The sequence below is a fragment of the Akebia trifoliata genome, chromosome 5, assembly GCF_017979445.1.
Source record: "Akebia trifoliata isolate Shusen 1 chromosome 5, ASM1797944v1, whole genome shotgun sequence".
NCBI classification, from domain to species: domain Eukaryota; kingdom Viridiplantae; phylum Streptophyta; class Magnoliopsida; order Ranunculales; family Lardizabalaceae; genus Akebia; species Akebia trifoliata.
The window spans coordinates 3,993,366-4,013,540 of NC_141379.1; the positions used below are offsets into that span (position 1 = coordinate 3,993,366).

The window sequence follows — 20,175 nt, forward strand, 5'->3', positions numbered from 1 at the left end:
ATAACCTGACCCGAATCCAACAAGGCCTGCCTACTACACGTCTACACTAGAACCATATCCACGTGTACCGACAGATCGGTTAAACTCGTACGGGGTCGAAGATCAATGGTCGAAAGCGCATTAATTTTTTTTCCCATTTTAAAGCCGTATTCGATAATCGTCTCTTATTCTCAAACTACCCAAGCAAATCTCTCCAAATCGCTCTCTCTCTCTCTCTCTGCTTCTCAAGGTGATTCGAAACCCTAATCTTTTAAGTATCTTAATTCTTTGTCGAAAAAATAATCTCAAATGTTTGATTCTCATTTCCGCAATGTAATTTTTTGAACCCATATCTTGTACTAAATATGTTGCTTGGATCAAACAATGTTTTGTAGAGGAATTAGGGGTTTTATTGTTATTTAGGGTTTGTTTCCTGCATTGATTTTCAGAAATATCTGCATCCATTGCTCTTGCATTTGATGAAACTGAGATAAATTATAATTGATCGAACATGAGACGCTAGAAATTTTCCATATTTATTGAGGAATATATATATATATATATATATATATATATATATATATTTGTTTCTTTTCTAGATTCAGAAATCTTATCGGATATTTTCTTGAAGTTTCGAATTTTGTTATTTGAAATGCTTTGATTGCACCTTTAATGGTGGAATTTGCTGAATTTCATTTGAAAAGTTGGATTTTTTTTAATACTATTTCAGGGTTTGTTAGAAATGGCTGAAGCAAAGCCAGGTATGAGGAAACCGGTGTTCACCAAGGTCGATCAGCTTCGTCCGGGCACGAGTGGCCATACTCTCACTGTGAAGGTGGTGAGCTCGAAATTGGTGTTGCAAAAAGGCCGCCCCGATGGCCCCCAACCACGTCAAATGCGAATTGCTGAATGCTTGGTTGGAGATGAGACTGGAATTATTGTCTTTACGGCCAGGAATGATCAGGGTATGACTTTGTTGTGTGTGTGTGTGTGTTTTAATCTTTTTTGTTTGATTTTATGGTGGGGTTTAATAATTATTGTGTTATATTAGCTGTAACATTGTGTTAAGAAGTATGGCATTAATGCTTAATGGATGCATCCCCCATGCATTTTGGATATCTTTTGTTTTCTATTAAAAATTTATATTGTGATGTGATATTATGGGTAAAAGAATTCTGTTATGGATTAAAAAACATTTCGAAAAAAAACAAAAAGAATTTTTTTTCAATATCCTTATTAAAAACCCTTTCAATGCAATGCAAGCTGGTTCGAACAAAATTAGCAGAGATTTGTGGTCTTTTATGAGTGATATTTTTTTTATTTTAGATTTTAATTCATCAAACAACTAAGATAACTGCATATAAGTGAGGAGAAACACTAATTTTTTGGTATTCCACTGTGGATATAAAATGCAATATAGTGCTGAATATTAACATTTATGTGCAAGACTTTTCGAATAAAAGGAAAAAAAAAAAACAAACATGATCACAAAAAAAGAAGGGAAGAGAGGACCTAAAATATTAGGCCAATTTTTCCCCAGCAAAAGTGCATAATCAGAGACAAGGCGGATGCATAAAAAATGATGATGATGGAGGAGGGTAGTTATTCTGAATGCTTGGTATTCAAAGTAAAATGAAAAGATAGAGGTTTCTTTTGTTTGAATTTTCTCTGACTCCGTACTCTTTCTATTATGAAGTATTCATGTTTAAAGAAGGAAAAGACAATGATTTTTTGATTGGCTAGAGTAAACAATAGTTAGATGATATTATGAAGATGCCACCTTTGTGAGGTGGTAGATTTTGTGTGTGATGCCACTAATATGAGAGCAAATCACTGCCTTTACACTTAATCCTATCAAAAAAATAAAATAAAATTACATGATATTATAAAGTTGAAAAAGCTATAATACATAGCTAAGGAATGTTAAGATGCTACATTCCCCCCAAAACTAATAAATTTGAATCCTATGATCATGTTGATCCTATGATGCATGATTTTATGATATGATTCATATGAATTTTATGGTTCGTACCTAAATATGATTTATGCATGTTTTAAAAAAAAATATTTTTTGGTGCTTTTCAATTTGAATCCTACTATTTGATTCCTAAACCCCAGGATTTTAACAAATCTGTTAGATAAATTATCTTTACTATTATGATTAGGGGTGCAACTTGGTCCGGTTCAAACCGAGAACCGATAGCTTTGGGGTGGTTTGGATCGGTTTGGAACAAGTTGCGGTTCGGTTCTGGGTTATGTAAATAGACAACCGATCAATTTGGTTCGGTTCTCGGATCAAGCTTGTATAGAACTGAACCAAACCGAGAATTGACCCCTAATGCGATAAATAAATATATATGTATATAATAATTATTATGAATTATTTTAGTAGTTAGGACACAAATTAGTGATCTTTTATGGATTAACTAATGACTTTTTATGGATAGATTAGCGATTTATTCTATGAAATTTAATGTTTATTATGTTTATTTTTCATTAAAAAATATTACTTATAATTTATAGAATGGCAACCTGTAGAACTGAACTGAACGAAACCGACTTTAGTTCGGTTTGGTTCCAATGAAATTTGGTTCGGTTCCAATTTGACCTCAAACCAAACATGAACCAAGTTGCACCCCTAATTATGATGAGAGAAGGTGGAATAGATGTTTGTTGACAACAAATTTTTGAAGACCACAAATGCTCCCCTAGAATTGAACATGAACCAATTTGCACCCCTAATTATGATGAGAGAAGGTGAAATAGATGTTTGTTGACAACGAATTTTTGAAGACCACAAATGCTTCAAAAAACGAATAAACGTACAATCCTCCGACCCCTATAACCACAATAATTAGTTTTCTAAAATTTTAAAAATATCCTTTTATTATTTATATTCAAAATCACCTAAGTTAATATATTTTTTAAAATTATAAAAAAATTCTTTCATACTCTCACAACCCCTATAACCACATTAGTTAGTTTTCTAAAATTACAAAAATAACTTTTTATTATGTTATCTACAAAATCCTCTAAGTTAATATTTTATATTACAAAATGACCCTTACAATATATTAAATGATTAAATGTGATATCAAATTATATTATCTATTTGAAAATTTAAAAATAATTTTTAAAGTATTTATAAGAATTTTTAATCATGCATAAATCCTTTTTTTTTTCAAATAGCGTATGGTATCCCACATCCCATCAGGGATGAAACCTAATACCCATGACTGCACACCACAAAAATGCTAATTTTTGTTATAAATGCATGTTTGCACATGTCATCTACTAGTCATACAAATAGTGAAACCGTAATGTTTTGCCGGAAAATTCTTAACTGCTACGAAATTTTGAACCTTGATCAAGTGGAAGTGTACTTTTTCTCTCTTGCTCGAGTCAATTTGGAGAAATCACGTTTCATTTTCGTATCTCTCTCTCTCTCTCATCGCCAAACCATTGTTCTTTGTGGAGCCGTTCAATTTAAAGTTAGATCTAGATCTATGATAGCAAATTAGCAATTAACATCTCATTCTTGTTTGTTTTCGTGTTGCTGATTTGTGGTTCAAAAGTGCTATTCTAATGGGCATTTCTAAAGGATTCTCATATGATAGGAAAATAAGGAAAGCTGATAAGATTTTATGTTGGGAATGGTTAATAATGATCACAATCTTCCTTAGTGTCAATGGTATGTTGTCAAGACTTCTTGTTTAGGTTTCTTTATTTGATCTTCTTGTATCTCTTTTTTTTTCCTTGTAAATTGTAGGTCATGAATTATTGTGTTATTTCTATATCTATGATTCTCTATACTTTTCTTTTTTGTGTTTTGTGGACATTTATATAACCTTTAAAGTTGTTCGAATTTCGTATAAATAATAGTACATATGCTTCCCAGATGACCCAAACCCTGGGTCTTCTTTGAATTACATGCTTCTTACCTTGCGTTCCCACTTTGTGCAACTAAGTTTAAAGCCCTGATGGCACTGCTTGGCCAGTACCCTTGACTGCTCTCCATATCCATGGCTTAAAAAAAACTGTTCCTGGTTATGAGTCTGTTCATCATGGTTTTGGATCTTTTCCTCAAATTGACAATTTTGTTACAGTGCAAGAGACTTGCTGTGGAAGGGGATCCGCAATGAAAAGATTAATAGATGAAAAATCACCTTTGGTAAAATGAGATGCACAGTAAAAATAATTCTGCTAATAGAAGGCTACATTGAAAACTACAGCGGTATGACTCTTAAGTGGAAACACTAGCATTAAATCAAATAAGATCTAAGAGGATTTGACTGAAGAATCTGATCTTGAAGTGATTAGATCGAGATGTTTGAGTTTGAGGCTTGATTGATTTTAGGGAAATGAAAAAGGGAAAAAAAAATCACCTTACTGAACCATACCCTTGGTGCCAAAATCTTGCTTTGGTACCATAACTAATGTTGGAGGGCAAGAACAGAGAACAACTCCAAAGGAAGTATGGATGGAAAGAGGAAGTTAGGCTGAGAAGACAACGGTACAATCCTCTTATTCAGAAAAATAGACTCAATAAAAAAAATTCCTAAAAAACCTGTAAGTAGCAATAATGTCCAAACAAATCTTTTAATAACTCACATTGTCGAACACAAAGATAGCTCCTAGCTCCCAAGACCGCCAGAAAACCATATATATATAAATTATTTAACATCCCTACTAAAAAGGAGAAGGTTCACCAATTTTACTTTCATTTTGTGCAATAAAGTTTAACTTGATTGATATTCCATCTCATCCCCTAAGACATTGCTTCAGATTCACATACCTCTTACCCTTCTCTAGAAGCTATATAAACAGCAGCTGGGCATCATCTTTGACAAAAAATCCTGATGGGGCCCCACATTTTTTTATGTAATTATTGGTATGGTACAACCTTGGTGTGTCGTGGCCAAGTCACCCATGTGAAAACACCTTTCGTGGTGTTGGATGGTGATGAACGCATTTGTGAAAATGTAGTAGTTAGTTTGGGTGATATAAATTGAGGAAAAGATGATTGAAAATGTTTGGTCATGTGCAATGAAGGTCGGTTAGAGCTCCAATTATAAGGAATATGTGAGATGAAGGTTCTACAAGAGCAAGACTAAAAATAATGTGAATTGATGTAGTGAGGCACTAGAATTCCAATATATAAAAAAATGAAAACGCACTAGAATTAACAGTAGCTTCAGACAGAATTGAATTGAGGAATAAGATATTTTTGAACCAACGTCATATTTTTTGCGGGGTAGCACCATGGTTTAAAATATTGTATTGATTGAATGTTTCGGTTAGTGAATAAACCGATACAGAATCGGCCGATGCGTACCCAATACATTCCCGAAACATTTAATGTTTCAGGGTCAATGTTTCGAATCGATCTTGGCCAAAACCGATATGTATCGACTGATACATTCCCATATTTTAAACCATGGGTAGCACTTTAGTGATGATGGTCCTGCATCAAATGCACCCATGTGAAAGTGTAAGTTTGTTATGTAGGTAAAGTCTGGGTGATGATACCACATACATGGGTTCAAAATCTTTCTTCATCTATCTCCGCTGAGCTGTTTCCCAACATAACTTGTAGTGGAAAAACCCAGTTGCATACTCTTTCATTACTGGTTCCCAAATGTTATTTATGTCTGATTAAAAGTAATCTTATTATAAGATAATATCACAATTTTGTATCCTCTGTTTTTAATTTATAATACAGATATTGCTTCTCTAGAGGCACATTGTGTATCTGTTTTATCCATGTACTTTGAAGATCTGTGTTCAACTTCTTATGAATTGGATTTCTATAGCTACTATTTTTCAACTGGAATCCTGAAGATTCATTCTACTGCAATTAACACTTCTCATTTAGGAGACCTGTCTTTGTTCAATTTGTTGCTATTATTTGTGTTGTGCCATCGTTATTGGTTTATTATCTACAGTAAGACGTGTTTTATGTTCAGTTGACTTGATGAAACCTGGTGCTACCATAATTTTGCGAAATGCAAAAATCGACATGTTCAAGGGATCAATGAGGCTAGCAGTGGACAAATGGGGCCGTGTCGAAGTGACTGAACCTGCTAGTTTCACTGTGAAAGAAGATAACAACCTGTCGTTAGTGGAGTACGAACTAGTGAATGTTGTCGAAGAGTAATGTGTGGAAATCGGTCGTTCCACTACAACCACCAGAATGAAATATGAATCAAGATGCAAACTTTTTTTTGGTGGTGTGCACAATGGGGTATCTTGGGTTACAAGTTGCACTATCACCACCAAAGGAAATATTGGTTTAAACTTTTGCAGCACTAGAAGCATTCAGTGGAATGGAACCTTGTGGGGACGACAAGATTAAACGGCTACATATTAGAATTTACTTTGGGTGGTTTAATTTGTAGACTTTGCTTTTGGTTGTCGTAGGACACAAGAATTTATATGATTTTGCGTAAATTAGTTACTATTTTATATGTACATAGTTTAATCTGTCTTCTGTCATTGTGTTCTTTCATTTGGTTTATGATCTCTACCATCAAAAATACTACTCGATACTTTGATTTTGCTTTCCAATGATATCGAGGAAAAAGAAAACCTTTTATCATGAAATGTGGCTCTTTTTTTTTTTTTTTTCCAATTTACAAGGCAGTTTGTAAAATGTAAGATGGTCTTGATTTTTTGAGATCAGGAAAACTCCAGGGGAGATATGAAAGGACAGTTTTGGGTCCCAAATTTATCTGACTGTGATTGTTCAGTAGTTCGCTGTTGGCTTACTCTCTGGAGCTTTCACAGCGTAAAATGTTATAGAATAGAAAAATACAAAGAACAGAGGCTGAAGGGGGACCTCCCTATTTCTCAGTTGTCTATTTTTTTCTTTTTCTGGACTTCTTTTGTTGATTTTTGGGTAGAAAATTCTAGGATTTTCTACAAGGGATTAAGGTGAGCTTGGACGTATATTAAAAATAATTTTCCATATAGATTGAAGAGCTTAAAGTTGACAGATTTTTTTTTTAGAAAAGTCGAGGATATATTTTTGGCTAAATGATTAAAAAATGGGAGCATTTTAAGCCATTTTTCACTAATCTATACAAGAAGACCGAGGTCAAGGGATGTATATCATCAGTTTGAAAATTCGTCCATCTCAAATATTCACCAAACCATGGAGAGGTATGTCTAAATCACCTAAATTTTTTCTCACAAACAAGCTGTTATCCTCAACCAGGACAGAACCAATTGGATTCCACAACAAAAGTAATCTAATTTAAGTGCCAAGAAAAAAACTGGCCTAACAAACTCAGAACTCATCAATAAATATAAGATAATTTAGATGGAGACTCGGTCGACAGCCAAAATATCTATCTTCTTGATCTGGATTTCGTGCCGATCGAAAGACCCTTTTGATCTTTCTGGTTTGGATTTGATATCCCATTCAGGTTAGCAATAGAAAAGGTGTGGGTTGAGTGCCCAAAAGTTGGTCTGGGTTGGTTGAAGGTGCCAACTTGCTACCTTCACCTACTAGTTAATGGCCACCAATGTACCTTGCCTAGCCCCCCAAAAAGGGATCGGGTCAGGTTGGATCGGACACACATTGGAGCTCCATTTACTATCAATTTTTAGGGTTTAGACAGAATTGAATAGAAGAGAAAAATCCTCTTCAGTTTATCCCAAATCTTTTAGTTACAAGATCCTAGCTTAAAAATCTAGACCCAATAAGTAATAATCTCTCCAATCTTTGTCACCAATATTTCATCTTTGGATCCAACCACAACAATTCATGTGCCCATATGCCAATTTTTTATTAATTTTATTTTTCTTTCGAAAAGCCATTTTGTACTCTTGTCCTCAAATATCTGAGCAGTGGGCCTTTGCTTGGCTAAGAATTCGAATTTCATGAATGAAATCATGAAATAGAAGCCAATGATTTACACGTACAAATATATTAATGTTGCTTATTTGGAAAAATTCTCCAAATAAACGACTAATTGATGAATTTTGATGAGTTAATGATCAAATGTCAAGAACAAGATAGGGTTTTTAAAGAGGTTGAAGTTGATAGGTTTCTGAAAGAAAACAATCAACATTATTTGAATAAGCCTAACTTTTTTTTTTTTCGAAACTTTTCGTATCTATTCAAATTAAACGAAACTGACCCACTGAATAATTGTCAGATCGGAACTTTGTTATTATGCTTCTAATCGATCTAAACAATCAAATTCATAGGTGATATCGAATGGTCCTTATTGAATCTAATAATTTATCTGTCATGATGGTCTAGAAATTTGTTTTGAGTGCTAAAAAAGAAAATCTCACAAAAACATCAAACCTTTGTATTTTTAATTATTGTTCTCACGAATATCTCAATTTGGTTGAGTTGTCATTTTAATGCTCGTGGCATGAATGCCTGTGTGGGTATTCATGACTAATTGATGCTGAAGGCAGAATGAACATGTGGACTCAATTATTGAACAAGAGGACCCACTCGTCCGTGGATCCAATCACCACATAATATGCTGACCCACACTAATACCTCCAATGATATATACATTTGGCTCTCACGCTTACATGATATTGGAGATAATCAAAGTCATGTTCACAAACTTTAGTCTAGATAAGACATATGATAAATGTGACATATAACAAAGAGTCGTGATAATCTGACTATCCCAGGTGGCACACTCAATCGACTCTTCAGATGTGACTAGTTCGGGAACCGTAGATCTGTATGTTTTGAGACACAAAAATGGAATTCCTCATAAAAAAAGTGTACTCCGAGGGAACCATGTATCTCGAAGGCCTTCAAACAGCCTATCCGTTGCCTTTTGATTCAGAGCCTCATCAGATCTATTTTTCTACATCTCCCAACGTACGGATTTACAGTTTCCAAACTTGCCATGTCAAGAGAGTCGATTGAGTGTGCCATGTGGGGTTTGTCAGATTATCACCACTCTATAACCAATTCTCTCTTTTTCATGATTTCATTTATTCTTGAATACAAGGCCAAGATAAGTGACTATGAGTTTCTGATCTCTTTCTCACATTTTATCTAATGCCCATGTGCAGCCCTATATTGGCCCATATGACTTCTTGTCACACTCAGAATCACAATGGCCATACTTTCAACTAAATTTTGGTTTTTTCTCTTCAAGGTACTTTGATTTGGATCTCTCACTAACACTAAACCTACTGTGGTCCTTTCTTTCCAATTGGAGGCGAAGGAATCAATCCTTATGTGAGATTACTATAGTACTTAATAGAATCAAAGATGGATTTATAGATAAAGAGGTGCAATGGATCAAGAAAATCAAATGATGATGACCGCTCACATATTGGGTGGTACAAATGTCCTATACATACACTCAAGATGGGTGTCTCCATTATGTGTAGAAGTATAATTCAAGTGGAATAGTTGGAGAAAGCTTTTAAAACAGCATTATTGGTGCAAGTTGTTTCCCACATGTTTGTGGGGTCTCTACTCTCTCCGTGGTTTTCAATATTTATTTGTGTTGGGTTATGAATCTTATATTACTTATCATGTAATATAGATGGAAGTAGTTCATTAGAAATTTTTTGAGTTAAAGACATGGCTTTAGGTATAATGGAATGTAGGATCAGGCCAAGTCCGTTGACCCATTTTATTTTTTTGAATAAAGTTTTGATGGTAATGATGAAGAAATTGTTGGATTAATGTGGGATTTATCCGGAAGTGGAAGTAAAAGTAAAAAAGTGAAGGTAAGATTTAAATAGTTTGTTTGTAAGTTGTGTAAAATTTTAATCATACATTGAATAGAAATAATTAAAGAGCAACTCTTTTATAGAAATTCTCACATAGTTTAATAAATGTGAGAAAGATATAGATCAAACCCATGTGAGAACCCATGGGTTCTAAAAGGAATTTGGACTCATTGGTCCAAAAAACCTTAGTACGTATGCAAGCGCGCCAATGGGGAGAGGGGGTGCAAATTTTCGAATTTAAACCTCACGTGGATGCACGTGAAAAGTCTACTTTTACTAAAAATTTGTTCGAACAGTCACAACCCAAACTCTACAAAAATAACTTAATTTGTATACTTTCCTTGTTCAATATGATTATAACTAATAAAAGTAGTGTTGGTGGGTATAAAAAGAATTAATGATTTCTTAATGAATAGTGATTCTTCTTTTTGAGTGGAGCATACTTTCAATGTTTTTAAACTAAGTGAAGTTAAAAGAAAAATTGCAATAAAGAATCATAGTTGAGTAAGATTACAGCAGAAAGTCCCAGAGATCATAAAACCAATCAGACTAAGTGAAGGGATAAATTAATAAAATAAAGATTCAATTTTATTTTTATTTTTACTAGTAAGAGGCTATCAAGATCTATATATAGAGTAAGAGGATCTTGTTTGGCTAGAATTGCTAGTGGGCCCACGAAAAAAAGAGTTTGCAAAGGGTGGGCCCATGTGTTTGGCCCACCCCTAGTGAACCTACATATAAAAAATTAGTGTGATTAACCATTAGATATAAGCTTTTTCATTATGAGCTTCAACCCCAAACATTAGTCTAATCTTGAATCCCACGATGATGAATATTAAATCTTTGCATATGGGGATGTGCGGTTGTGCATCCCAAGGCATAAAGTCTACGGTTCTGCCACACCCCATGTCATGGAATCGAATGAGAATGCCACGTAAGGGAATCATATTAACACGACTCTAGTTGAATATAGTATGTAGTATATAAAGTTAAGATCTTATTAGGTTAGTTCAAAGCATGATTTTAAAACTTGTTTTGATTTCTCGTCTCATCTATGAACGAGATCGAGTTGTCTCGGATGAGTTTTTTGATACATTTGAGACATCTCGTTCAACAATGAGAAAAATGATCGTTATACATTGACTTGTCCGTCCCTCTCATTGTTGGGCAATATTGAGACAACTCGGACAAATTTTGAAACCATGGTTGAAAGTGATATAAGTTCAGAAGTTCCTTGTCTTTGTTGTCTAGGTTTTCCAATAAAAAGGGTTGAATCCTAAAAACAAAAAATTTATATATTTAATAACTTGATTACGAAATCTTAAAAGATTACTTTCTATTGGCTTCTGAATCACATGTGATGCTCTCATATCTAATCAACTTTAACAAATAAACAAGAGACTTTCATACTTTATTTGGTATATAGTCCACTCTAGGAATCTTTTCTGTCCATTAACAGGTCTAACATCACTTTCAAGTTGACTCAAATGTTTTTTTGACTCAATTCAACTTGAACGATTCAACTCATAAATATCCTAATCAATACAAATGAGTCAAATAAAACTATATTAATTTTATAAATATTTTAAATATAGTTTAAATATTTCTGAAAAATATTTATATATTGTTCTTTGCAAAAGGATGGTATCTAATCAAATAACTCTATCAGGTGCATTTTCAAGTTGACTCGGCAAGCGGGGCTCCATCTAATTTTGAGTTGGGTCAACTCGAAATCTAATCAACCCAACCGAGTTTTAAAACTATAAAACATCTGAGCTGAGTGGTTTTTTTTTTTTTTCTTAAAAATTATTATATTATATTACTTTATCGGGAGAGAGAGAGAGAGAGATCCTTTCAACGCGGTTTCAAGATCTATCTTTTAGAAAAAAAATAATAATAAAATAAAAGAAATAAAATGTGCTTGAGAAAAAAAAAAAAAAAGTGGTGATAAAATGACTCCCCATGTGGCATACTCAATCGACTCCCCTAACGTGGGGTGTTTCGAGATACGCAATCGCACATCCTCATAAATTTTTGCAGTTGCGTATTTATGGGACTGTGCAGTTGTATATCCCGAGGCATAAAGCCTATAGAAGGCACACCCCCATATTAGGGACGTCGATTGAGTATGTCATGTGGGAGAATTATATTATAAAGACTCAAAAAAATAAGAAGTGGAAAATCGCTGGCAAGACAATGCCATTTGCTATAACCTTCACAAGTTGAAGCCCACACTAGTTCATGCCTCAATAATTATTTGAAGGAAAAAGTCGAACTAACATTGAAATATACATCACTTCACACATTGCTGACATGGATGTGTATGTGGAACCATAGATGCTTTTCATCAAGATAAGCATGAAAAGCATCAATGGTTTTGTGGGTACCTACATGTCACTAATGTGTGAAACGATTTACATTTCAATGTTACTCCAGGACGAGTCTTAGTTGAATTACCTCAATTGCCGATACGAAAAACATGTACACAAATTTTAGAATATTTCGATGATTGAGAGTCACTTTCAAAATATTTGTTTAAACATTATCATTCAAGAAGCATAATATTGTATGGATTTGCATTATTTAGTTGGTTGAGAGTCTCTTTCAAATAAAATTAATTATAAAAATGAAATGAAAACAAAATTAATTATGAAAATGAAATGAAATATCACTCTAAAGAGATAATTATAATAATAAATTGATAAATTAGTTCAAAGGTTGAATTACTATTTCGTGAGTTGAAAATGAGTTATTTACGGTTCTAGTTCACAGTTCATTTTAATTATCAAAACGTGAATAATTATGTTTTTGTTAAAAAAAATCAGTTTAAAAACCTTCAAATTCGTTAACGTTTATGTTTTAATAATTAAAATGAACAGTGAATTAAAAATGTAAATTCATCAAAAGTTGTTGGTCACTTTTTCATAAATATCTCTTAGTCCAAATTAAATGAAACGTGGAATGTTCCCAAGTAAAATTAACAATTAAAACTCACCCCACAAAGTATGGGATATTAAATATTTAATGCGGTGCAGTGAGGATAACATGCTTTGTCCTTTTAGTCAAAGTAGGCTTTATTTTTTTCAATAACTCCCCCCCGATATTTATTATCTATAATTATTATTGCTATTTAAATTCCATCACTTGTACTAAGAGGCCCACACAATGGATTAATAGAAGAGAGATTTAACGAGCTGACCTGTCTGTTGCAATTTTGATTACAAAGACTCTTTACTTTATCAAACTTCCTTAATTAAATAAATTTTACTTTATGAATCTTGTTACTATGACTAATTTAGTAAGATATCAAATCTTACTAAGGGTAGTGGGTCCATGTGGATTATCAAATTAGCAATTCAACGAAATAGATATGAATTTTATGACGAGGATGCCCACTCTAGGGTTTACTCTGTAACAAACTTGATAAAGTGAGGTATCCTAGGAATTATCAAACCTTCAACGGAGTTTTTGAAATAAAAATGCAATAGTTGGGTTTGATCGGTAAATCTCTCTTAAAAGAATGATCTCAATAGTGACCTCATTCACACTTTGCTACATGAAGGTGCGTATGGAACCAAAAATGATTTTCATCTAGATACGAGTGAAAGCATTTATGGTTATGTACTCAACTTTACATCTACAAATTGTGAATTGATGCACTCTAACAAGACTCTAATAATAAAAGCTTCCATTGAGAGTATTGACGAGATTAAAACCTAGAATAATGTTGAAGTGACCCCAGGCCGGAATCTCACATTGCACTTCTTTGTGTGAAAGTGATAGGAACTATATATATTTTTCATTGAGATATGAGTGAAAAAGCATCTACAACTCCTATCCATTTTCAAGTTAAGAAGTGCAATATGAAGTTCCAGCTTAAGGTCACTCTAGCACAACCCTAAAACCCAACACCTCATTACAGACAGAAGGGATAAAAACTAAGACAAGGGGACAATCATCATGTTTTATTATAAAACAGAGTTTGTCCATACTTATTTGCATAAGCATCCTCCTTGGGGTTAAGAGGCAAAAGAGGAAAGACAATATAGTTGGAGGGGTTTCATTGAAAATGGGGTTATGGGAGGAAAGACGATAAAGTTGGATGGATATTCTTCAAAAAATTGAGAAGATAAAATAAATACTTTAAGATTCACATTAAATTTAAGAATAATGATTTTCTGATGCCCCCCGCCCCCGCCCCGTGACATATGCTCCCATCACAGAACCGTAGATCATTGCCCCAGGATACATAGAACCATAAATCTTTTTCTTATGTATCCCTAGATAAATGATCTACAGTTCTGTGATGGGGGTGTCATATTATCATGACTCTAAAATTAAATTTCAACCCTTCTCTATTGGGGGGATAAAGGGAGTGATATATTTTATGGAGTCAATGTCGGATGATAAACAAAAAATATACTGATAAATTGAATGTAGCAACAATGAAGATATTGAGATAGGTGAATAGAAAGACGAAAAAATATACAATTAGACATAATTACATTAGAGCAAAATAAAAGTGGATAATCTTGATTAAGATGGTTTGAGCATGTTCAAGAAAAATGTTATAAGGAATATACAAATCGAAGACTCCAAAAACATGAGAAGTAGTTGAACAAATAAATTAATTTGCTAGAAATGGAAATATCAAAATATTGGTATGTTAAAATTTTTAATAGTATTATTTCATTTAAGTTGTAGAGGTATTTTCTGATGAATAAAATAAAAAAGACCACGATTGCAGATAATTATTTTCTTCACCTAATATTTCTTTATTTTTAGGGGTTTTTAACACCCTCTTCCTACCCCCCCATAAAATATCATTTCATTTTTTCCTTCCAAAACTAACCTTAGCATCATTAATGATATTTATTTTCATTTGCAGTCCCTCATAATTTTTATGGATATTCACATCTCCTTGTTACCATTATAATTTTTATATTTTATGAGTCTGCGTTTCTTTTACCATATTTTTTTTTATCTTACAAAGTTGATCTTTTAGATAGTAAGACATTGTGATTAGGGTTGGCTTAGGCTTGGTTTCTTTCTAACCCGATCCTAAATAAATGGGTTATGCCTTAGATTAATCGGGCCTAACTTGGTTAAACTAAAACCACGTACTAGCTAGCTAACATGATAGATTCTAAATATTTGTGGATTTTATAAAAATTAAATTCATATATTTTTGTTATATTTTGAGTAGTTTGATATTGCTTTTAGTCAAAATAGAGATCCAAAATCCATCCTCTCTTAGTTGAAAACACGATTATAGATGAAAGTAAATTAATTATTTTATAATGTATTTAATTATTTTTTTACTGTAAAATCATACATCTAATTACACATGATAAACATATATAAAATATACTAGTGAGTCGAGCCAGACAGGGTCACTTGGTCCATGTTAGATTTTAACTTGGCTCAGATTCAATCAATTTTTTTTTGTCATACCTTATCTTTGTGGGCTCGAGATCAATGTCATAATCTTTATCCCACTAGGGGTTAGCTGAGATGGTAAGACACGACTAAGTTTGTTCTTCAAATTGTGATTTCTTGTCTTTATATGCTCCTCCACATAAAGTTTCTACTTACTTGTTACACGTGACATGGTAAGATGGTGCGTGCGGCTTTCAAAGAAAAAAAAGAAAAGAAAGTCCTAATCTTTATTTTTTGATAGGTAAGTCGATTTGAACTTGTGGGTCCACGGGTCCAATTGAACTCCCTAATTATGAATAATAAAGAAAAAATGAAATTAATTCATGATGAGCATCTTCATCAAGTTCTTTTAATTCTACCATATTGTATATACTTAAATTTTAAATAGTACCGTAAGCATTAAAAGCATTTTAGGTGCATTGTACACATCTCAGGCACTGAAAATCAGTAAATATCTTAACAAGCCTTTAATATACCTGGCAAAAACAAAATCGTACATGACAATATAATATAATATCATGTAGTCCATAAATAATATGGGTACTCCATATCCCAGTTTTGTAATAATTTGAATAAGATTCAAGGAAAATAAAAAATATTTTTAAATTTTGTAAAAGAGCTCTGTAAGATTTTAAGCCTTACTAAGGGTTGTTTCGTTCAAATGGATTAATTACTACATGAGCAAGTTTCATCGATAAACTTATATTAAAAAAATCAATTTTTTTATTTATTATCTTTTGAACTTGATCCAAGGCTTTAAAAATGTCCGGCTATTGAACTTCTACCTAACTCCCAAACTTAAAATTAAAATTTAATAATGAAAAATAAATTTTTTTTATATATATTTTATCAAAATTCATAGAATTTTTCCTCTACAACTTTGAAGCATCAAAACGTGTTTTTGAATGCCATGAGATGAGCCCAAGGACCCTTACTAAGGGTGAATTCCTTATTAAGTAAGGTTAGTCGGACTCTTACAGATTTATTTATTTTTGTAAAATGTTGAGCATTTTACTTTATTTGCAAATAAATAAATAAATAAGAAATGAGAAGAGTATTTTAGATACTTTAAATGTTTTATTCATCGAGTTAAAAATTATTGTTAATTTTTATAATGTCTTTAAATTTTATTTTATTTTATGAACAAAACAATGATGCATAGATTAATTAAAAAAGTATAGAAAAAAATGACATTACTTGAGCAATAATAAGTGGGCCCTTCCTCCATAATTATTGACTTATCCTTCTTGTAGCATGCAATCCACAAGCTTTTGGTTTGAGTCATGCTGGGGTGAAACAAAGGTGACAAAATGATGTGGTGTCGCGTACATTACCGTAGATGTTTTTTCGTAAGATACAAATAAAAAAATATCTACAGTTATGTGCGTGCCATCATATCATTTTTGTCACTTTTATATCACTATTAGTGTCATTCCAGCATTTTCTTTTTGGAATTTTACATTTAATAAGTAACAAGAAGTACGAGTCGTCGGTCTAATATTTCGTGTTAAAACAAAAGAGCTGTTATAGACTTGTCCTTCTTATAGCACGTGCAATCCACACGCTTTTGGTTTTTTTTTAACATTTTAGTAACCGAAAGTACGAGTCATCAGTCTAATATTTCATGTTAAAAATAAAAGAGCTGTTATAAGCACTCCAACTTTTACTTAGTATATTTTAATATTTTAAATTATTTCTCTCTCCCAAAGTAAATATGATAGAGTCGTGATAATCTGACTTACCCATGTGGCATACGCACTCGACACCCTTATGATAAGTTTGTAAACAGTAGATCTACTTTTCTTGAGATATAAAACTGCACGTTTTTACGGAAAAATGCAATTCTATATCTCGAGAAGAATAGATTTATGATTTTCAAATAAAATCTTAATTTCAAAAAATAAATTAATAAAAAATGAGAGAACTTTGATGGGCACTCCAATTTTTACTTATTTTCAATTATTTATTTGTTTTATCTGGTCTCTCTATAAAACAGGGCTTCTCCATTATTTGAAAAATTCTAACTTTGCTGTTCTGAAAATCTAAGAAATAAAAGATAGTTGTCAAGTAAAAGAACATTATCGCCACGTGGCACTCCTCCCAAGCCTGGCCACCGAGAAGTCGTGAACCCAAATCACAGCACGATTCACGAACACACACCAAGCGCCCCTTCTCAGATAGAAAGTAAAACTTGTAACCCTACTCCTGGTGTAATCCACGTGGCGTATTATATTGGTCTCCATTTTACTCATGAATGCTTGGCCCACATACTTAATTTGTTTAAACAAAGTTAAAGCTAAACTTAATGATGGAGGATACAAATGATTGTGCCATGTGGCATGCAGGAAGACTTGGTATTGGGTAATTTCCCAACTCCAAGAACCACAACTTATTAATCTCCATTTTTTTAATTTTCCAAAGTTTCTTAATTTCATATTTAACCCTCTAAATCAAAAAATAATTCTCTCCAAGTCCTATTTATTGTACTCTCGTTTCACCTCTAACAGATCACAAACATTCCTCACTCTCTCTCTCTCTCTCTCTCTAATCTGAAAATTACAAAAATGCAGAAACAACCCAAACTGAAATTCTTCGTTCTCTTCTTAGTTCTCTCATCGATCAATGTAAGTTAAGGAAGAACTAAATTTTTTATTTTTTCTCTGTTTTCTCTCTCTCTCTCTCTCTCTACTTAGCTATCTTTCTCTTATAAAAAACGCAGGTGTCAACCGCCGGAACTGATCAAAACTCCGGCTTCTCATCCACCGGAGAAAACCCATTTACGGCGAAAGCTTCTTTGATCCGTTACTGGAACCGTCAGATTTCAAACGATATCCCCAAACCATCTTTCCTTCTATCAAAGGCTTCACCTTTAAATGCTGTCGACTCGGCGACTCTCACCAAACTTGCCGAACAAAACGCTCTCTCCTCAAACCTACAAACCTTCTGTTCTTCCGCAAAGTTGCTCTGTTTCCTTGATATTTCTCCGAGTTTGGAGAAATACGGAAGAGAATCAAATTTTGCTGTTTATTTGAACAAAAATTTTACCAATTATGGAACCGATGCAGCTGGTGGGGTGTCCTCGTTCAAGAACTACTCTGATGGGGATAATCTCCCACTCGACTCGTTTAGAAGGTACAGTAGAGGCTCAGCTGGACACGAAGATAAGTTCGCGAACTACGGTCCTAGTGGAAACGTTGTTGATCAGAGCTTCGACTCTTATGGGGTCTCTGGTACAGGTGGGTCCAGCGAGTACAAGAGCTACAACAGAGAAGTAAACGTTCCCAATTTAAGATTCAAAACTTACAGCTTTGACACCAATGGGCACGATCAATTGTTCTCGAGTTACACAGAAAATACGAATTCAGGGTCTGAATCGTTCAAAAGCTACGGAAGAAAAGGTAATGGACCCCATAACGAGTTTACGACTTACGCGAAGGATTCGAATGTTATTGGGTCGAGCTTCAGTGGTTATGGAGAGAACGGTAATGGTGGGAACGACACATTTACGTCTTATGGGTTTAATGGAAATGTTCCAGAGAACAATTTTAAAAGCTATGGCGATGGTGGAAATATTGGGTTTGATAGTTTTACGAGTTACAGAGATCAATCAAATGTAGGCGACGATTCATTTCAATCGTACGCGAAGAGTTCGAATGGTGGAACGGCTGTTTTTGAGAATTATGGGAAAAGTTTCAACGAAGGTTCGGATACGTTTACAGGGTATGGCAAAGGTACGGTGGATCCACATATTGGTTTTAAGGTCTACGGCGTTAATACGACCTTTAAAGATTACCAAGACAAGAAGAAAGCCTCTTTCGCCCAATACACGACGTCGAGCTCTGCAACAACAATGAAAACCAGTTCGACGAATCACGATGGCAGTTCTGTAAATAAATGGGTTGAACCAGGTAAATTCTTTCGTGAATCGATGCTGAAGCAGGGAACTATAATGCCAATGCCAGATATAAAAGACAAAATGCCTAAAAGGTCATTTTTACCCCGATCGATTTCATCGAAATTACCATTCTCTACCAAAGGTATTAAAGAACTTAAACAAATATTCCACGCGAGTGAGAACTCAAGCATGGCGAACATTCTAACCGACACGCTTGAGGAGTGTGAGAGGGAACCGAGTCGAGGCGAGACCAAGACGTGTGTGGGCTCGATCGAAGACATGATCGATTTTACTGTTTCGGTCTTGGGTCACAATGTGGTGGTTAGGAGTACTGAAAACTTGAATGGGTCAAAGCAAGATGTGATGATTGGATCGGTCAAAGGAATCAACGGTGGAAAAGTCACTGAGTCAGTTTCGTGTCATCAAAGCTTGTTTCCATACTTAGTGTATTATTGTCACTCTGTCCCTAAAGTTAGAGTTTATGAGGCTGATATCTTAGATGTTAAGAGTAAAGGAAAGATTAACAAAGGGGTTGCTATATGTCACATTGACACGTCATCATGGAGCCAAGGTCATGGTGCATTTGTGGCCTTAGGATCAAGCCCTGGTCACATTGAGGTCTGCCATTGGATCTTTGAGAACGATATGACTTGGGCCAAAGCTGATTAAGTCATTTTGACTTGACTTCACTAAGGTCCCTTCTTCATGTTTAATTTTCAGAATGTTGTCTTTCAACAACAAAAAAAAAAAAAATGTCTGTTAGTGTGTTATGTAATTGTGTTATGTGGGTTTTAATTAGTGAGTGTTTGGATGGTGGGTTTCCTCAATAAAATGGAGAGAAACCAATCTTGGATTTTAGGAATGAAATTGTTCTTTTTCTGTTCTTAGTTATTTGGAGGATTTAAACTGTTAAATCACATGAAGGTTTATGCCGACAGTTTGCCCAATGAGAGTCCCCACTAATCCAAATTATTCTCAAATTTGTACATAAAATTTAGGTTGATTGGATGGATCTCTTGGGATTTATCAAACTCCGCGTCATCTTATATTTGGATACAATATTAATAAAGTTTGACCCTATCTTTGGTGGACCCACACGGAAAATCAGCATGATTGATTAATTCTGTAAACAATAC

At 33.8% G+C, this 20,175-nt stretch overlaps 2 protein-coding genes across 2 annotated transcripts; both read left to right on the top strand.

Annotated features, from left to right (window-relative positions):
• The first annotated feature begins 99 nt into the window (after nucleotides 1–99).
• On the top strand, nucleotides 100–6,469 carry LOC147401094 (uncharacterized protein At4g28440-like). The gene is made up of 3 exons (XM_086442235.1): nucleotides 100–229; nucleotides 710–944; nucleotides 5,946–6,469. Exons 2-3 carry the CDS (start codon nucleotides 722–724, stop codon nucleotides 6,134–6,136), a joined length of 414 nt encoding a protein of 137 aa, XP_086298361.1. The 5' UTR covers nucleotides 100–229; nucleotides 710–721; the 3' UTR covers nucleotides 6,137–6,469.
• An 11,138-nt stretch (nucleotides 6,470–17,607) lies between these two features.
• On the top strand, nucleotides 17,608–19,930 carry LOC147401095 (polygalacturonase non-catalytic subunit AroGP2-like). The gene is made up of 2 exons (XM_086442236.1): nucleotides 17,608–17,768; nucleotides 17,864–19,930. Exons 1-2 carry the CDS (start codon nucleotides 17,709–17,711, stop codon nucleotides 19,706–19,708), a joined length of 1,905 nt encoding a protein of 634 aa, XP_086298362.1. The 5' UTR covers nucleotides 17,608–17,708; the 3' UTR covers nucleotides 19,709–19,930.
• The last annotated feature ends 245 nt before the right edge of the window (nucleotides 19,931–20,175 follow it).